We start from the raw sequence: 20595 nt of genomic DNA, 5'->3' as shown, positions 1-20595 counted from the left end.
GATTGGTGGTGACTCCCATTTTTTTTATTTTCGTTTTCAAAATCCAAGTCGACCCCGTTTCACCAAAAAAAATGGTGTCAACAAGAGCGATATAAAAAAGTGGTAGAATGCATCGAAAATCGAACAAAATAACTCTTAGAACAGGGCCTGCAAAGACTAGGTTTTCCTTTACTAATTTATTAAAAGCATGGAGGAAAGTAATTGGAGAGAATTGGTGCATCAAGTCATTATGCATTCACAAGCCTTTCTCTTGCATGCAACCTGATCGTATTTCTTGACTACAACCCAAGGGCTAAAGCAAAACTGAAATTTAAAAGACAAGGGAGACACTAGAGTCGAACAAAAGAACTAGGACAAAGAAAGGCCAAGACACAACAAACTCGAAAGTCATTTGTTGTCCACCCCAATGTGACATAAAAGCACACTCATCTTGTTCTTTGACGTTTCCACAACAATGCCAAATTTGTAATGAAAACAAGCACCCTAATGCAGGAGATGAGAGGGCGGCTATGAGACAAGCACAATCGTGTTGCTTCCGAAAATTGTTGCTCCAAAACCACCCCCACAAGGGGTAACGAAAGAAATCGAAAAAAGTAAAATAAAGAGGGAAGTAATAGAAGGGAGAAGGTGGTGGCCAATCACAGAGTAACGCAAATCTAAGGCTATGTTTTCTTTTGTATGAGAGTTTAAGGAAAAAGGGTTTTGTGTACAAATTGTGATCGTCTTTTGTAATAAGCACTACGCAAATGTATTACTCCATCTTTTTTCGTAATTATTTATATAATACACTTATGATCAAGAAAATATAAGAAATTACTATTCACATTGTTTTAGAGTCTGTATCTAATATATTCAAATATACAAAATGCTTATAACAAAGTCATAAATGGTGTTTGAGAAGGTTGATGCATTAATCAATTTATTTGACATTAGAAAACAAAATCTTCAATAAAAAATTGTTACGCATATTGGGTTGAGTTCTCTTTATTTGTTATTTTCATGTATGAAAATTACATGATTTTATTAAAATAATAATTATTCGTTAGATATCAGATGATTTAACTAATTATATTATTGCATAATATAAAAATTTATGATGTCCATGCATCATAAAATAATACATATCATCACAATAAATTATTACAACGACAAGTCTTATTATGGTGAATGGTGGCTTCAACATGAATCATGATCGTGTGCTCCATAAGTTTCATCACCAATCCTCAATGCATCGCTTTAATTGTGAAATTTGAGAAAATAGAAAAAGCTTGTGATGGTCGAGAAGATGTAACATGATGATTACCTCCCTTCACCGTCAAGAATTTTAGTAAGTCTCCAAATTCATACTTCAAGCCTCCTTCCTGTTAAATATTTATAATTAATTTTATCGTATTAAAATACAAATTTATAAAGATAAATAGTAAAGAAGAAAACCCATTCCATTATTCAATATATATGACATTCTGCAAAATTATTTTCTTCTAATATATTTACTTTTTTATGATTAAGTTAGCTCGAGCCAACCTATCGGCTCGACTAACTATTTAGTAAATATAAATTATGTTTACATTAATATTTTCATATTTAAATAAAAATTTAGGACGAGTTGCCCAAAATTTGTGGAAAATCATGATCACGGCCTAGCACGTATTGGTCAAGCCCATTGAACTGGGTAAGTAGTGTGAGCTTGCCTTGAATGCGCTAATCAAGCCAATCGAGTCAACACTTAAAATTTCTTGTTCAAGTTTAGATCCAAATTGGTAACCATATCTGCCGGATAACTTGATGCTTAAATATATCTAATCATAATATAAAAAAAGAAGAAGCTAATATATATATAATTAAATGTGTAAACATAAAACCTTGGTTCCAAGACTCCATGTTTCCTTTTTGGTTAACTTGATGTTTAACTCCTCGGCCAACTTTTCCAAATGTTGTAAGGTTCCCTCTATCGGTATTATACCATCTTGATCTCCACTATAACATTGTAATCATATTAATAAAATAAAATAAAAAATCAGTCAAATGGCACGAGAATTTGTTTTCATAATCGTTCACTTCGATTCTTCATACTTAGTTAACTTATTTCAAGAAAGTATTGGAAAAAATTATGGCATACAAATACAATACCAACCTGAATATTGTAATGGGAACGGATAGTTGAAGAAGATTTTTAAGCGCAGGAAGCATGTCAAGGTCCTTATCAGCTTCGTTGTATTTAAAATTAGCTCTAAATAAATAAGAGTGACATATAATGAAAATTTTAAGGTTAACAATTTTTACACGGCATCCACATCAATAAATAAGTAATTTATTTATTTTACCAAAACAAGAGGTGACAATATGGAGATAATGAGTCTTAAAACTTGAATTTAAAATAATTTCTAAAAAGTAATTATATCAACATATCTGGAATAAAAAAACATCAATTATTTCAAATTTTAAGGGAGAACTTACGTGAAACAACCCTTCCATCTGTATGACAAGTTTGTTTGATTCCCATGGAAAGCTTTTTGAACTTCTGGGAGATTAAAGTAAAATTGCACCCGTAATGGATGGCACATGTCTACTTCTGTGCTAACTAAAGGAACCTGGACTGAAAAATAAAGTTTTATGCTTTTGCTATGACCAATAAAAGAAAAATAACACAAATTAGTTCTACTCGGTTGTTCAGTTAATTCGATTCTATACGAACGTATGTTATTTGCAGTTCCGAATTAAAGTAAAGTAAGAGGAATGTAAAGAAATAAATGAAAACCTGTTTTTCTAAGTTCAAATCTTTCTCAGTTTCAGCACAAGGAGGGCGAAAGACATCAAATAGCTTCTGCGGGGAGTAATTATGAGCATCGGTCTTGAAAGCAGCCAAATCGGCCTCAAACACAAGGTTTTTACATTTTGCACTCCAAGTGGTTTTGATGCTAGAAAAGTAATTATTTTCATCAATGGCATTGCATTCTTTCTTGATTTCGTTATACAACGAGCTATTTATCATCTCTCGAGAGAAAAAGAAATCAATTTTTGCAATATCGTCTAGCTTTTTACGAAGCATTGGGTTTCCCAGCTGTTCAAAATAGTTGCAATTAAAAAAATAAAAATAAAGTTCACAATAAAATATTTAAATTAACATTGAATTGAACCTAACCATGTTTACGGAAGATTTGAGCTGCAACACATGTTATTTTTGTTTTATCCAGGCCCGATAAAATTCTTAAAAATATTTCAGAATAATTTTAACTTTTTATGTTAGTGTGGATGCTTGATTTAAACCAAAATATATTTTCTATGATGCAATCTAATGAACAATAATCAAAGTCATAATGGTTTGATCCAAAACGTAGAAGTCGGTATCCTAATCCAATCTAGTAAAGCTAAGCCTTCTCGAATTAGGCAAGTTACTCAACCATGAACATTTCTAACTAATCCTTTTATGCAAATATATATTAAAGTGGCAATTAAATTTGATTATTTAGATACGATTTTACTTACAACCAGTCCTTTGAGGTTAAATTTCGACTGCTTGGATTGCTTGTTGTCGTCGAGTAAAGCATTAGCAAGATTTGGTACATAGTGTCCTGAAATAAAATCCACAGATTTGATTATAGTAACGAACATGTTATATTGTTTGTATTGTTCCATAGAGACTTATCCATAACTCGTATTAAGACAAGATCATTTGCTTGTTATATTTCTTTTGAATAATTAGTTTGACATATTCAATTAAAGAAGTATGTTACAAAAAATAATTTATGAAAATATTTATTTTTTTAATTATTTTTACAAAATTATTAATTTAATAAGAAATTTGATTAATTATTTGAGTTTGAATCTAAAAAATAATAGTGTTGCAAGCTTGATATGTAAATAATAACGTACAATATATAGATAGAAAATACTATATGCTAGAGATCGCATTATATTTTGTTTAGGTATTCATTAAGTATGTTTTGGTGTATTAAAAATATGTTGATATACAACCAGATAAGAGAAAAGAAGCAAGAAATTGTTCACCTGCAAAACTTGATCCAGCTAGATATAGATCTTTCGACTTGAAGACCGGATATTTTTCATACCATTTTTGCATAAATGTAAGCAATATTTTATCTGTACGTAACAAACAATTGGAAACTATCAATATATATAATATCCAAACTATTTTAATTAATAATGAAGAATATATACTACGATCTTACTAGTGGTATCATCTCCGTTATTATAATCACTACTTGTGTTTGAATATGACCATCCAGATCCAATAGGGGAGTCAATAAACAATAGATTTGACACTGAAACATATATTAGACAGAATCTTATATAGACATAGAAATACAAAAAAAAACAATATAAGAAAGGCAATGCAATTCATTTAAACACAATAATGAAAACTAGACGTACTGTAACATTTTATATATAGTTCTAAAACATTTAATATATTTTGTTAAATTTATATGGATGTGAAAATATATATATATATATAGTTCTAAAACATTTAATATATTTTGTTAAATTTATATGGATGTGAAAAAAAATAACTATGAAACATGATATATATATATGCACAAAAAATATATATCAATAAAATAAGCGTAGGAAATTAGACAACCTTTGCTCCAAGATAAGAAATTTGTTTGGAGACCATGAGCATCTTTTGTAACAATAAAAGGACCAACACTTCCAAAGGCATCTCCAACTGAAGAACACCCTGGTCCTGAATAGTATTACACTAAAGATTTTATTATATGTGAGTAATCAAACAAACTTATCGGCTAGACTTAAGTAAAGCTAGAAAAATAGAGTGATGGTTCGATCTAACGTAATGACTAGTCTAGTTCGACATGTATTCAATATATGTTTAAACGTATGGGTTTCCAGATGAGGAAAAAATCATAGTCAGAGAAAGGCTATAAATTTTGTGTTAGAGATGGAGATAAAGATAAAATCTTTGCATGGAAACGGCCTAAATTGAATTATTACTTTCTAACGAGGGCAGGAAGTGATAATGTTTCCATTTGAAGGGGAAAAAGGGGATTAAATTGAATTCTAATTTTTGGGAAAGGCTAAAAATGTAATTGTAACATTTAACCAATGGGGCCGAAGCCCCAGCTTCCCTTTGCTTTGGCTTGCGCATAGTAAATTTTATCTAACTTGTTCGTATAGGATACCTACTGGAAAATCCGCATAACATCAAAAACTGCAATAAAAAATTTCAAAGAAGTTAACCTCCAGTTAACCAAACAGTGAGGGGTTGAGTTAGGGGATCTTTTCAGCTTCAACAAAATAGTAAAAAAGACTTCGACCAACGACATTTTCATCCACATCAATATATCCAGCAAATTGCCTGAAATTAACATCTGGTTGTCCTGGCAATTTGCTTATCAAATCATTCATTGGAAAGGCATTAGAGTTAACTCGAAGTTGAAAAATAAGAAAACTAACAAAGATTACTCCCCGAAATTCCATTTGAAATTATTCTAATATCAAAGAGATAAGGGTAGCAAATGTTTATTGAATTCTTTACTTTCTAATGCTTAAAATTAATGGAGATAGCTACCTTATATATTGTGTTTTTTTCTATTTTAAAGTAAATATATTGTTTTAATAGCTAACATTTTGAAACCGTGAAACATAGGTTTCAAGTTGTCATTGTTTTAAGGCATTATTTGGTTTTGTTAGTTTGCCTAATAATTTTGGTTTTGTTAGTAAATATATTTAATAGGGTAAGATTTTTATTTTTTAGTAATGATAATGCCCGAGTACATTAATAGAAAATGCTTTTATTATCCACAAAAGGGTTGGGTTAAGAGAGTTTCATGTTGGACCTATTGTGCTTTCCCTTTCGAAATGATAAGATATATATGGAGGTGTATTTATTTGATTTGGACTCTTTCCATTTTCTATTCCCTTTTTTATTGTGCTTATATTTTCTTTTAGGGAAATAAATATTGTCACATCCCAAAAACCGGGTTAGTAGAAATTGGGTTAGTGAACCGAGAGTTGTAACGCCCAAAATTTTATAATTTATGGGTTTATTTGATTTGGTTCAGTAGTTAAGTGTTTTGGTTGTGTGCTAGAGGTCCTGTATTCGATTCCCTTCCCTTGACTTTTGTTGATATTTGCTCCTTCAATTGGCTGTTCACATACAAGTTATAATTTATTCTTATTAGTTTGTTGACAAGAATGAGCCTGCTGGTTTAATGGTAAGGCTTCAGCTTGTCCTTAGGTTTCATGTTTGAATCTTGTGTGTGTAAAACGAAAATAACTTTTGTTTCCCTTAAGTCGTACTGCCCAGAACAGTAGTATGTGGGTAAAATTCAAATTCTTAGTGATCAGATAAGTGAATTTATCTTCGAATTGTTGACAGAACTAGTGAATCAAAATTGAGATTTTGCCATTCACTAGATTCTGATTGTATTGATTCACTAGTAAATCAATTGGTTTGTTTTGGTTTTTTTTGTGTTTCAATTTATTTCGGCTTCTCCTAGCCCATACCGATTGGCATAAGATTTTCACAGTTTCAATAAAAAATTACGCTATTTTGTCTTAAAAAGTAAGATTTTTAATTTATTGTTGCATTTAGAAATAAAATATAATCATTGGATGCAATTAATATTTGGAAAATATATATTTCAATAAATTGTTCGAACGTATATTGTTATGGTTTATTTGCATATATAATATATTTTATCGAGAAACTAAGATATAAACAGGAAAATATATTTAAGAAACAACAATAAGGCCGAAACAAAACATAAAATACACTAGCACGTACGGTTACCAAAACAAAAACTTTGCATCCACTAGTATGATACTGACTACTTGATCTAGAGAAGCTGAGCTATTGAGAAATGATGGTAAAAGAAGAGAGCGTAATTGATTGGGGAAATGAAGTTATTGACATATTCTGATATTCGTTTAAGTACATGGATTGGGAACTTGTGTAATTTTAACAAACGGAAAGAAACTTTCATTAAAGTAAAAGTTGTTGCATAAGCATTTGACAATACAGAGCTGTACAGCGCAAATTTACCTGGGGCCCAACAAACCCACCTAACCCTAGCCCAAATCAAACCCAACCTAAGGACTTAGCCCAAGGCCCAACTAGCCTAACCCAAAACCTAGCCCAACAAAATTAAACCCAAACCCAGAGCCCAAAACCAGGCCCAACAGACCCAGAAACCAAAGTCAGCCTACTGAAACCCTAAGCGTCGCACCTTGCTTGAGACCTTTGGTCTCCTGGCCACCACTTGCTTCAGACCCTTGGTCTCCGAGCCACCGCGAGTCTACCACCGCCGCTGTCACGTCGACCGTCGCCCATCAACCCTGCAAAATAGAGGACACACACAAGCAGCCCAAAAAATAATAATAGAAAAATAGAAGCAAATCGGCTATAAAAGCCAAACACTCTTTCTGTATTTTTTTTACGACTGGTGAATGAAAAGCATGAAAAAAACTTAAAGAAAATGTTGTTTTAAAATTTCTTTGTTCTTTACTTTGTGTTCCTGTTCATTATTGTTTGTGTTTATTTATTTTATTTTACTTTTTTACGAGCCTTTTTAATAAAAGATAAAGCAAAAAATACATGTTTGCTTCGAAAGTCGGCGCTGGAGTCTGTCTTTGCCATCACCGGAGTCGAATAGGGAGAAGACCCCTTTGCTTCCTTTTCTTTTGATCACGCGGTTGAGAAGGCCTAGCCTTCGGGGACGCCGTGAGGTGAGGGTTCAAAAACCCTGTTTGCGCAACGCCGTCCATTAGCCACGGTGGCGCTACGGTGGTGGCGATGGTCAGATCTGGAGAGAAAGGCTGAGAGGGAGAGAGACTTTGTCTCTCTGTTCTTTTTTCTGAGAAATGAAAGGAAAAATGTTTTTTTTAGTTATTTTTCAAAATTTATATATAGTGTGAAACGACGTTGTTTCACTTGGAGGGGTTTTACCGCCAAAATAGCGCCGTTTTTCGTGACCCGTGAGCGACCCGATCCGCACCCAAGGATCCGCGTGTTTTTCACTTGAGGGACTATTTGCGCAATAGATCCTCGGCCTTTGCATTTTGTGTCAATATGGTCCTTTGTTTTATTTGATTTAGGCCACCAAGTTTTGGCTTTTGTTTCAATCTGGTCCAGAGACCATGCGCACGGGCTTGCCAGAACGGCACCGTTTGATCAACGTGGGAATATTGCCTTTTGGTCCCCCTCCTTTCGCGCGTGTCACAAGTTGACCCTTTTCTTTCTTTGTTTGTTTCCTATAAACCTTCACAATCTTCCTTCTTTCTTTTGTTTCCTGTGAACTTTGGGCTAATAAAAAAATTGCTTCTACTATTCCTTCTTCTTCATTCCTCTCTTGCAGCCACTTCCTCTGTTTTCTTCCTTTTGTTTTGTGGTTTTCCATATTTTTCCATATTTTTCCATATTTTTGTGGTTTTCTTCTTCAGTTCACATAAAGTTAAGTGGACTTTTAATTGGTTTTAATGTTGAGTTTGAACATTCTTGTATTGATAAAGGAATATTGTGAGACACACAACGATCCTCTAGCGAGTTAAGTGTTGTTAAAGGCTCTTGTTCTTCTCCAAGGGTAAGTGTTTAAATGTTCAAATTAAAGGTTAGTTTCATTTAGTTTATAGGAACCGATTATTTAGGTTGTATTAGTATGTGTATTAGTTAATTGGTTCGATTTGGATTTCGTAGGTAGTTTCCAAAATTTTTGTTGTTGAGACAACATACCAAAAGTGTTCGTGTGTGTCTTTCTAACTCGAGAACACTAAAAAATCACAAAAAATCTGGAATTTTGTGATTGAAGCTGGTAGGCTGCATCACACGGTCGTGTGGTTGGTCGTGTACATCACACAACTGTATGTTAAGCCTTGTGGTAGACCGTGTGGGTCACACGACTGTATGGTAAACCCTGTGGGAAGTAGTGTAGGTCACACGGCCATTTGGTAGGCCATGTGGTAGATCGTGAGCCACATGGCCCGATCAAGTAGGGTGTGTGGGCCACACAAGAGTGTGGGCCCATTTTGGGTAGTTTGTGGCCTCTATTTGGCCAAAAGTAGATTTTTGAAATTAGGTAGGTAGATATTTTGTAATCTAGTAAGAATGTGAAATACATAATCTAAATGTTTGCATTTTGGTAAAGCATAACTCTGATTAGCAAAACTCTATGTAGGCTATGTGACATAATCTGTTTTAATGAAACTTGTGTAAGCATGTTATAAATTTGTTTTGTTATGATCATGTAGCATGAGATATTGGTATGTTTTTGCATGTGCATTGGGGTAGGATATGATATATGATGGAGAAGTGTGCTCTAGCAGTTTTACTGCAATTCTGGTAGTATACCCACCAAATCTATTCTAGCAGCACAACTACAAATTTTCTATGTAGGATATGTCAAGAAATTTGATTTGATTCTAGCCTAGACGTTATGGCCGCATCTGGAGTGATTATATAAAATGGTTGAAGATTTAACTTTCTAGAAACATTGAAAAATAGCACAAATTCCGTTACTAAAGAAATCTCCAATTTAGTGGAAATTATTCTTAGTTAGCTTTTCAGTTGAATCCATGTTCAATTATGTTTTCTAAAAATTAGTTACTTTGTAGCGAAAATTCTTAGACCATTATATTTTGGAAAACCAGGTTTGTTTTCTTGAAATCATTTGTTTGCAGGAAAACAGACATTTTCGATAAATCATTTTACCTGTATCACGCAAAAATCGAAAATAAAATCCAAACCAAAAATAATCCTAAATGTCCAGAGAGTCCAAAATTTACAAAACTCTTAAACCAGAACTTTAAATAAGTCAAATTTAAATAAACTGAGTTTGCGAAAATGTGGATATAACCGAGCTCCCATCGCACTGACTCGCTTAAGTCTGAGGGTTACTTGAAAATGGCATACAATCAAAAACAATGAGTTTTCATAACTCAATATGTAACTTAAAACAAAACAGAATCATAGATTTAACTTTAGATTTATTACATAGTAGACCAGATACAGATGTATATCTCATATAGAATCAGAATCATATGCAAATTTACAATCTTACCCCATCCACAACACACCATCTCCAACCATCCCTACACATTATGTAGGGTCTTAAAGACCCATGCAGCCCTACACATCACTTAGTGTCGATATGACACTTTTTAGAATATTCGCAACAGTGCTACCAATATAATGAGTAAAAAATCGCTTCTCTCATAAACACTTGCTCCACATAATATATCCCACCCCAGAATCAGGTATAGACAGAACAGAAATCATGTATAACATTTCAAATGCAAATCATGTACGTATTTAACGTCACACTCAATTTGAATTATCATATGACATCTCAGATACATTTACTGATATCAAAATTCATAATAACATATGATCAAATTTCATGTTTTATAGTATATTTAATCACATGCCGACCCTACGGAAGGCCCACAATCGATCGAAACAATGTGTACGGCCCTAGGGAAAAATTTTAATTTTTGTGCCCACACAACCCAAATAGCCTAGCCCGTGTGGTCCACATGGCCCAAAATAGCCCAAACCGTGTCACACACGGCCTATCACACAGCAGTGTGGCGTCGATAGTACTCAATTTTAGCTTTCGTCTTTCACTATTTTCTAGGTTTCTTGTTACACACCTAGTTCGCTTGTTGCGTGAATGCAACTACGAGATAGCGAAAACCTAAAAACGACAATAGATCGCCCAAAATCAATCCCAAATTCCTCAATTCTCACCGAGCCATTCACTTGGCTAAAACACAAACATGAGCAATTCCAACTAAAATTGAACATATAAATGCTCGAATACTTACCCACGTTCACAGCAGCCCCTAAAACAACCCACTCGTAGGAGGGAAATTCCAATCTTCTTGATTAGCACCCAACAGTGAATATTACACAGTATTAACCCAAGCTTCGAAAGGGTAATAAAACATTAACCAAAAACCTTTATAAACTCTACAAAACTTACTCACAAATACCCCAAAAAAAAAAACAGTATTGCATGAGAGAGCAGAATCGATAGCCACCCACAAGAACGCAAGTGAAGGCACAAACAGACGGGCACCCAGAACCGATGGAATAAAAGAACAAAAAGGAATAGAAACAAAATGGCAAGAGGTGGCGCAAGAAACGATGAACAAAAGAAAGGGGAAAAAAATGGATAGCGAAGGTAGAAAGAGACGTGGAAATCAAAATAGCTTACAAAAAAATTGAAAAAAAATAAGAGAACAAATTGATTTGAAAGAAAAAGAAAAAGAAATTAAATTCAAACCCCCACACCCCCTGCCAACAAATCTCTAACAAGCCCACTAATCCACTAAGTCTCAACAGTTTTTTTAAAACATTTGAATTTACTTAAAACTTAACTAATTAAACAACACATAAATTTATTGTCATACCGCTCACGAAAGGACTTGAAGCCCACACCCACGCCTTTAACCACTAAATTATATGACAATATTCAGCAAATCTCGTATACACACTTTGGGGGGTTACACTTGAAAACCTGATGAATCTATAACCCCTTACAAACGGCTCTAATTTTCCTCCAAGAAAGAAAACTTAGCAAGAAAAAGCCTGAATATGATCCTCAAAATCTGAAAAAATTTGTTAAAACTCTTCTAAAAGAAAACTCAAGATAAATTTTTAAAAAGAAAACTCAAACTAATGAATGAATTGATTGTTGAATAATTGTGTACAATGAAGAGACCTGCAAGCTAAGTAAATCCAAATAAAACTCTAATTAACTTAAAAAAAAGTAATTTTAAACTAAATTTTCTTATTGACATAAAACTCCTAAATAACTAAAAATACTTAAAATTTATTCAAAATTTGGAATCAATAAATAATAAAATAATAAAACTTAATAAATACAATATTGGGCTTGTGTATGATAAAAATTAAGCCTAAAACTTGAACCCAATATTATTTAAACTTGAATAAAAATTCTGAAACTCGTACTTTCCGTATTATCCTCATCCAAAAACTTTGTTCGTGCAATCTTCACTAAAATAATCATAACTTGAGCTCCTAAACTTAAAATTGAGTGATTCAAAGTGCGTTTCGAAGATAAAAGATAGCTCTTGAACCGCTATTCAAACATCTAAGCCTATAAATGTCTAGATCACATCCAAAAATTTGTTGCAACTTGACTAATCTTTTCATCTTGAAAATTGGCATTTTGGTTGGATTGACTTCAATAAGTTTCACTCATTTCGTGCATGTATCATTCCCCCTTTCCTCGAAAAAATTCGTCCTCACATATTGTCTTTGATCAAATCTTTGTTTGATTTGTTTGGCATTTGATCTTATTATTGGGTCTTGAGATAGTGTAAGCCTAAAATTGAGCCTTGAGACTCCCATCAAATCCACTTAGTGTAAAAATGTAAAAACTAAAGATTGTTTTACATACTTTCATAACTATTTATATGATTAATATTTTAATAATCCAACTGTTGAATTTATCTATATAATTTTACTTATCATGCATGTAAATTTTCGATTCAATCTGATATCTCTATCATCTCCATCTAAAATACTCTATATATTATATATTCAACAGTTGAATTTTTTTACATAAAACAAATGGTTAGAAATTTTAATTTTAGATCAAATTTGACTTACATAATCTACACAAATAAACCGTGAAATATAATATTTAAAGCGTTGACATATTAATTTGTACTTTTACTCTATATATATATATATATATAAAGAAATTAACTCACCATGTTTCCTTTTTCAAATTGGGGTTTGTAATTTTTATGGGGATAATTATAGATAATCTGATCATGTGTACACTTAATGGTCTTGAATCATGATATTACTAATTTATGACACAATGAATCAGATTCATTGTAAAATGATATTAAGAATACCTTAACCCTACTTAAAAAAATTCCTAAACATGCATAAAATATCCTAAACATGAAGCATTATGTGTATTTAACTTGTTTATATTATTATTCATGATACTTGGAACCCTTTCTCATGATTGTATTTATTTAGTAAATGTTGGCATTGCAAAGATGTAGTTGATGAGATCAGCCATCACGTAAGATCAATACGTCAAAGCCAACCTTAAAAAAATTAATCCTCTACTTATATGTTGAGAAATTTTGGTTAAAATATGATACAAGCTCCTATACTCTTCGAACAGTTGGAACTTAGTCCCTCTACTCATCTACTTTTCATATTTAAAAATTCAGGTCGAATTGTTAACACTGTTAAAATTCTTTGGTTAAATTCGATGGTGTAATATTTTGAAATAAAAAAATACTCACTTAATGGTCACGTAACAAATAAATGATATTGTAATAAACTTGAATTTAATAGAATATTTTTAACAGCGTCAACAATTGGACTTAGATTTTTAATATTTGAAAATCAAAGGGACTAAATTCCATATAATTTTTAAACTATTGACTTTCTAACATCAACTCCAATATTATTTCAATCATGTCCTTTAAAACTCTTAAAAAATATTCGTTTCGCATTGTTAACAACTAATCACTACAATAATAGTTGACTTTTGTAAACATATTTAATTAATTAACGTGTTTAACTCAAGATTGAGTTAACACTACCAAAAGATTTTTTTTTGTGTGTGTGTTTTTGAATAGGTTAGCTCTTGGCGTTGAACCCATAAATTGTGGATCATCTACTAACTTAATTCTTAAACTTTCATTAAATTATATTTTATATATATATATATATATATATATAATATATTATGTATGAGTTTAAACCTTAGAGGTCATGACCTTATATAAAGAGCTACCAATGGCTACTTTAATTTTCAAGTGATCAGCTATTGGAAAAGCCTAATTGTCTAGGAGCTACATTCTTTTCGGTGCTTGAGAATATGAAGGTATAGTATATAGCAATTTATGTTCTTTGTTAATGGAGGTGATTACTTCCGAAGAAATCTTCGAAGTGATGTTTATCAAATACTCAATTGATTCTTTGGTAGAAATTGCTTCTTGTTGTGTTCTCTTGAGAGTCGATTTATAGAGTCGAAAGTACTTCAATTAGTGAACCTGTAAGACTCAAAAGAAGTGTTAATACAGTTTACTTACATGTGAGTACTCAAACCTCGAGGCTTATAAAACTCTTACTTACAACCATAGCATCAATTGCACTACATGGCTGAAGTAAAACCACTCTAAATTGTCACATCACCAAAAGGTTATACCGCCACCACCACTAGGAGACAAGGATGTGAACCACTCACCTATGAGATGCTTACTCGTATGAAAACCCTCTCGCCTCATTAGAAAGGAAGAGAAGACACCTTTTCTCTCTATCCATCTCCCTAACCACCCTTCTTCTGCAACGGCTCTCTGCCCTTCTTAGGGTAAACCATCTTTTTCCTCCGCCAACTCCTCTCCAATTCCTCTATATCAACATTTTTATATACATTAAACTTTCTTCAATGAAAAAAACATTTTAGGGTCTTCAAAATTGTGATGTTTAAGTTGTGTTTCAAATGTGCAGCAAAAGATAGTTCTTAAAGTGTCAATGCATTGCAGCAAATGCCGAAAAAAAGCTTTAAAAGTAGCTGCTGTTGCATATGGTATGTTTTAACAATGAATCTATTGATTCAACCAAATAAAAACATAATTAATGAAACCATTGATGTGTTTTTATAAGTTCATGTAATGGATTGGCAGGGGTGACATCGGTGGCATTACATGGACCAGAAAAGGACAAGCTAATGATATTAGGTGATGGGGTGGATGCAGCATGTTTGACCGAGGCATTAAGGAAGAAGCTTTGTCATGCAAGCATTGAAATAGTTGAAGAAGTGAAAGATACACCCAAACCAGTAGATCCGCCAAAGCCCCCGTCTCCTCAAATTATAATCTGTCAACCACAGCCGTTTGAATATTATAGAGTGGTTCCTGATCCTACTCCAGCTCCTTGTACTATTATGTGAAACTAAAAGCACACTACTATCAGCAATAAGGCCATGTTGATTAGCAATGTAACTCCAATTATAGGCCTGCCTTTTTTTTCCTTATTCTTAGCTCTGTTTTATGTTACCAATAGGTTTGTCTCTATGTATTGTGTGGGTTTGAGTAAATTCAATTTTTTTTCAAAAAATTTTAGATGTCTATATGTGTTTAGTATAACCTCACAATATTATGTTGAGGTAACCTTGAATGATTTGTAAGGCAATCATAATCATAATTAACCTTCAAAAAATGGGCTAAAATCAAATCGAATTGAAGAGTTTCGAAGAGATGAAATTTCTCTATATGTATACAATATTTCCAGACTATAAGGAAGTGCATGTGCATGTGCATGTGAATCATTGATGATTCATTCAATCTTTAGGTTTTTTTTTTTAATTTCATTAGTTTAATTCAGCACAGCAAGTGGAAATTGGAGATAAAGAATATATATATATAAGGATTGAATTAAATTAATTTTTCTATTAGTAAATACGTTAATTTTATCTTTATATTATTAAAAAATTAATAAGTTTAAATTACAATGGAGTAAATATTTTTAGCTTAAAAAGTAACATTTACGCTTAACAAAATTAATATTTTGAAAGCTTTTTATAATTCTGTAAATTAAATTTTATTTAAAGTTAGATTGCGAAAAAAGAATTTCCATATCAATTTTTTTTAGTAGAAAAAGAGACAGCTTAAAATGAAAAACTCAAAATTCATTGGTTTGAAGATTAGTCGTCATACACTTGGCCATATAATCAGCTATTATATTTTGTGACCTCAGAATATGATGAACAATGACCTTCCAAGTTTGACTCAATAAATGATGGATAAGACGCATTTCAGTCAAATGACTATCTGCAACTCCGCTAGCTAAAATCAATTCAACTAAGAGAGCATTATCACATTCCACTTTCAACTGTCAATAAACTTTCCTCCATGATATGGATATTCTGTTGCGGAAGCGACGATAATATTAATAACAATATTATCAGAAATATTTAGATAATTATTATGCCAACAATTATACTAAGAAAATTCCCAGTTAAATTGGAGGGGTCACAAATGGTCCCGCTTAAAACCCAACAACTAGACAGAACTCACTTAGATATTTATAGCAATAATAACTAAATAAATATAACCAACATAAAGCTATTAAATATAAGCAAACAAATAAGAAATAAAATACCAGAGTTTTAACGAGGTTCGGCCAATTTAGCTTACGTCCTCGAACACTACCAAATTAATATTTCCTCTAGAAATATTACAATAGAGAAGATCAACACCAAGTTACAATTAGCTACTTGGATTTTTGGGATGATAAAACCTAAGGGGGAAGGGTTCTATATATAACAAACCAAAACCCCCTCCCTTTCTATCTTTACCTAATGTGGGATATTGCCAATATTCAACAAATCTCCACCTTGGCGATTCCACATCTTCGAACATCTTCTCATAACACAAACTTCAATAGTGTCTTCAAATTTGCAACCAATCGCCTTCTTCCCTTTTGGTAGTTGTGCCAGCTTCCACGTCTTGTTTTTCTCTAGAGATTGCATTTCCTCTTCCATTGCACCTAACCATCTATTATTCTCTAAACCTTGAATGGCTTCGGTGTAAGTGGATGGAATATTATCAACAACTGGAAGTGCATAAGCTACCATGTCAGTGAAACGAGCAGATTTTTGAATTTCTCGTCTCTGCCTTCTGACTGCAATTGGCTCTGATTGCTGTCGAGGTTCTTGGGTAGAAACCTCTTCCTCATCTGACTCTACATCTGCCAATGAAGAATCACTAGTGGTACCTTCTGCTGGAATTACCACTCTCTGCTCAAACTCCACCTGCTGCGGAGTACACTTCACCTGCTGCGGAGTACTACTCACTCCTTCTGGATTTACCTTATTCAACATGGCAGATTCATCAAAGGTAACATCCCTACTGATTATCGTCTTCTTTGCCTCTAGACACCACAAACGATATCCCTTAACACCAGCATTGAAGCCCATGAATAGAGCCTTCTTTGCTCTTGGATCTAACTTTGATTCTTTCACATGATAATATGCAATAGAACCAAAACTACGCAAGGTGTCATAATCAATAGCAGGTTTTCCATACCATTTCTCCAAATGAGTCTTGCCATTTATAGCAGATGATGGGAAATGATTGATGAGATGTTGAGCGTACGTCACAGCCTCAGCCCAAAACTTTCTATCTAATCCAGCATTAGATAACATACATCGAAATTTCTCCACAAGCGTTCGATTCATACGCTCTGCCACCCCATTCTGTTGCGGTGTTCCACCTATGGTGAAGTGCCTTACTATGCCACAATCTTGGCATATCTTCAGGAATGGATCGCTTTTATATTCTCCACCGTTGTCTGATCGGAGAACCTTAATCTTCCTTCCTGTCTGATTTTCAACTTTAGTTTTCCACTTAAGGAAAACTTCAAGCACCTCATCTTTGTTCTTCATAGGAAACACCCAAACTCTTCTGAAAAAATCATCAATAAAGGTGACAAAATAATGTCTTCCTCCAAGTGATGGAGTCTTGGACGGTCCCCATACATCAAAATGCACATAATCCAGAATACCTTTAGTATTGTGAATCTCAGTGCCAAATTTCACCCTTCGTTGTTTTCCCAGAACACAATGCTCGCAAAATTCAAGTTTGCAAGTCTTTGTACCTTTCAATAATCCTTGCTTGGCTAGAGTTTGCAAGGATTTTTCACCAACATGGCCCAAACGCATATGCCACAGCTGTGTTGCCTCAACGTCCTTCTTGGTACTCGAAATTGCTGCTGCTGTTGTCCCGACCACTGTACTACCTTGGTAGTAATACAGATTGTTCTTTCTTATGTCTTTCAACATCACCAATGCTCCTGAAGTTGCTTTAAGAACTCCATCTCGTATTGTCACAACTAGGCCTTTAGATTCTAACGACCCCAAAGAGATGAGATTCTTCTTCAACTTTGGGACATATCGTACATCCCGCAAAATTCTAGTAGATCCATCATGACTCCTCAGTTTAATTGAACCTATCCCGGCTATTTTACATGTGTTATCATTACCCATGTAAACAACCCCTCCATCTAGTTTTTGAAATTCAAAGAACCATTCCCAAATGGGACACATATGATAGGAACAACCAGAATCCATGATCCACTCATCTGCATGTAATGTTGAAGATGTCATACTAAGAGAAAAGTCTGACTCTGCTTCACTATTGCATTCTGCAACATTTGCATCTTGCGGAGTCTTCCCTTTTTTCTTCAGTTTTGGACAATCTTTCTTCCAATGTCCTTTTTCTTTGCAAAAAGAACATTCATCTTTGGCAACAACTCGACCTTTGGACTTTCTTCTCTTCCCCTTAGACTGACTTTGCTGACGATCTCTTGTTACCAATGCTTCCACTGTTGCTTCACTTGAACCTTTCAACTTATCCTTTCGGCGTAGTTCATAGCTATACAATGCAGCAGTTACTTCATTGAAAGTTACTTCCAACTTTCCATGAAGTAAAGTAGTTTCAAGGTACTCAAATTCCTCTAGAAGCGATCCCAACAACATTAACGCCAAGTCTTCATCTTCAAAAGTCACATCCAAATTCAACAAATCAGCCACCAGCTGATTAAAATTGGTAATGTGCTCGTTCATCGTGGTACCAGGAACATAACTGAGACGAAACAGTCTTTTCTTCATACGCAACTTATTTTGACTGTTCTTCTTCAGGAATTTCTCCTCCAATGCTTTCCACAATTTACTTGCAGAAGTCTCTTTACTGAATGTATACTTCTGCTCTCTGGAAAGACATGATCGAATTGTACCACATGCCAATCGGTTGATGGTCTTCCATTCTTTATCATCAACCCCTTCTGGTTTTTCTTCCTCAATGGCAATATCTAGACCTTGTTGAAAGAGGGCATCTAGAAGCTCGCTTTGCCACATGCCGAAATGACCTGTTCCATCAAAAATTTCCACTGCAAATCTCGTATTTGCAGTTCCAACCCTCGACAAAATGTACGAAGTGGAAGTTGTTGATATGGATGGTTTTTCTTCTGTCATTTTTGCCATAGCTTCTATTTAATAGCCACCAAATGCGGAATACCCACAAGCTTTCGAAAATGTTTCTGATGTGTAAGATTGGACTAAGCTGCAAACACAGAGCATACTACAAAACCTTGGCTCGGATACCAATTGTTGCGGAAGCGACGATAATATTAATAATAATATTATCAGAAATATTTAGATAATTATTATGCCAACAATTATACTAAGAAAATTCTCAGTTAAATTGGAGGGGTCACAAATGGTCCCGCTTAAAACCCAACAACTAGACAGAACTCACTTAGATATTTATAGCAATAATAACTAAATAAAAATAACCAACATAAAGCTATTAAATATAAGCAAACAAATAAGAAATAAAATACCAGAGTTTTAACGAGGTTCGGCCAATTTAGCTTATGTCCTCGGACACTACCAAATTAATATTTCCTCTAGAAATATTACAATAGAGAAGATCAACACCAAGTTACAATTAGCTACTTGGATTTTTGGGATGATAAAACCTAAGGGGGAAGGGTTCTATATATAACAAACCAAAACCCCCTCCCTTTCTATCTTTACCTAATGTGGGATATTGCCAATATTCAACATATTCCCATATCAATCTTTTAATGGTAAATATTAACATTATTTCAATTTTGTTTTATTTTATTTTTTTAATAATATAAAATTTAAATTATTCTATTTAAAATTATTAATGTATCCAATCCAACTTAGCAAAAACTTTCACCGTTAAGAAAGTCAAAAGTAATATAATAGTATGGTGGGTATAATAGACACGTATGCATGTTCTAGCTCCAAGTTTTATATTTCAAATTTAGTACTTTTATTTTCAATATTTTAGTTTCTTTTTTATCTTTTCAATTTTCAAATTCTGATTTAATTAATAAAATCGGTTTTTTTTAATTTATTGCTATAATATTTTATAAAAAAATATTCAATTGGTAATTTGTAAAAAAAGAAGAAATAATAAATCTAAATTTAATAAAAAAATTAAAAGTATTAAATTAAAAAACAGGACTAAATTTCATACATTAAAAAAATACAAAAATTTAAAGTATATTTTGATAAATTTTAAAATGTATGAAGAGAAATTATTTGGTATACTGTCATTGGAGTTTTTAGACTCCATAAGCATAGTCAATGAGTTGACAAATGTCTATAAAGGTATAATAAATTATTTTTAAAAATAAATATTTAAAAAAAAAGAGACTTCTCAAAAAAAATTAGTGAGAAGACACGTCTATTTTTTAATGTTGTTTGTAGAATAAAAAAATACATTGTTAAAATTTAACTCTCTGCTCCCAAGAGTGCTTGGTTGAGAAACCCTAGAGATAGCAGTAACTACTGTGGCTGGGGATGGAAGCAAGCGGTGGCGACGATAGAGAGGAAGGGGATGAGATCGGTCTTCTTGCTGAAGAATTAGTTCAACTATCAGTCAAAGGATCGTTGGTGGTACCAAGTTCCAAACCTACATTGATTTGTACGGTTTGGACGGGGAAATTATATAACCCAGATAGTTTTAGGGCTCATATGAAAAGTTTATGGAAGACAAGGAAAAAGTTTGAAATCAGATTGGTGG

The 20595-nt window shown here is 33.1% G+C and overlaps 2 protein-coding genes across 3 annotated transcripts; one reads left to right on the top strand and one right to left on the bottom strand.

Moving 5' to 3' along the window:
• Window positions 1-1054: 1054 nt before the first annotated feature.
• Window positions 1055-5523, bottom strand: LOC107902161 (serine carboxypeptidase-like 42). Its single transcript, XM_041092547.1, has 10 exons — window positions 5218-5523; window positions 4601-4705; window positions 4191-4283; window positions 4009-4101; window positions 3487-3572; window positions 2759-3061; window positions 2458-2591; window positions 2135-2230; window positions 1863-1977; window positions 1055-1361 (listed from the first exon to the last, which is right to left on the bottom strand). Exons 4-10 carry the CDS (start codon window positions 4079-4081, stop codon window positions 1224-1226), a joined length of 945 nt encoding a protein of 314 aa, XP_040948481.1. The 5' UTR covers window positions 4082-4101; window positions 4191-4283; window positions 4601-4705; window positions 5218-5523; the 3' UTR covers window positions 1055-1223.
• Window positions 5524-13792: 8269 nt separating this feature from the next.
• On the top strand, window positions 13793-15079 carry LOC107902899 (heavy metal-associated isoprenylated plant protein 47). 2 transcript variants are annotated; one of them, XM_016829007.2, is made up of 3 exons: window positions 13793-13859; window positions 14486-14564; window positions 14662-15079. In XM_016829007.2, exons 1-3 carry the CDS (start codon window positions 13854-13856, stop codon window positions 14925-14927), a joined length of 351 nt encoding a protein of 116 aa, XP_016684496.1. In that variant the 5' UTR covers window positions 13793-13853; the 3' UTR covers window positions 14928-15079. The 2 variants fall into 2 exon arrangements, with proteins under 2 accessions (XP_016684496.1, XP_016684497.1); XM_016829008.2 differs by having other exon boundaries at window positions 13800-14345.
• Window positions 15080-20595: the final 5516 nt, after the last annotated feature.

Source organism: Gossypium hirsutum, chromosome D05 (assembly GCF_007990345.1).
Source record: "Gossypium hirsutum isolate 1008001.06 chromosome D05, Gossypium_hirsutum_v2.1, whole genome shotgun sequence".
NCBI lineage: Eukaryota > Viridiplantae > Streptophyta > Magnoliopsida > Malvales > Malvaceae > Gossypium > Gossypium hirsutum.
This window is presented reverse-complemented; position numbering and strand designations above follow the sequence as displayed.

Bases quoted from the DNA above. Each gene is read 5' to 3' on its own strand.
- LOC107902899 (XM_016829007.2), top strand. The intron at 14,565-14,661 runs GTATGTTTTAAC...ATGGATTGGCAG, and splicing joins AGTAGCTGCTGTTGCATATG to GGGTGACATCGGTGGCATTA.
- LOC107902161 (XM_041092547.1), bottom strand. From the start codon at position 4,081: ATGCAAAAATGGTATGAAAAATATCCGGTCTTCAAGTCGAAAGATCTA. The intron at 3,573-4,008 runs GTGAACAATTTC...ATTTTATTTCAG, and splicing joins AGCTGGATCAAGTTTTGCAG to GACACTATGTACCAAATCTT. The intron at 2,592-2,758 runs GTTTTCATTTAT...TTTTCAGTCCAG, and splicing joins ATTTGAACTTAGAAAAACAG to GTTCCTTTAGTTAGCACAGA.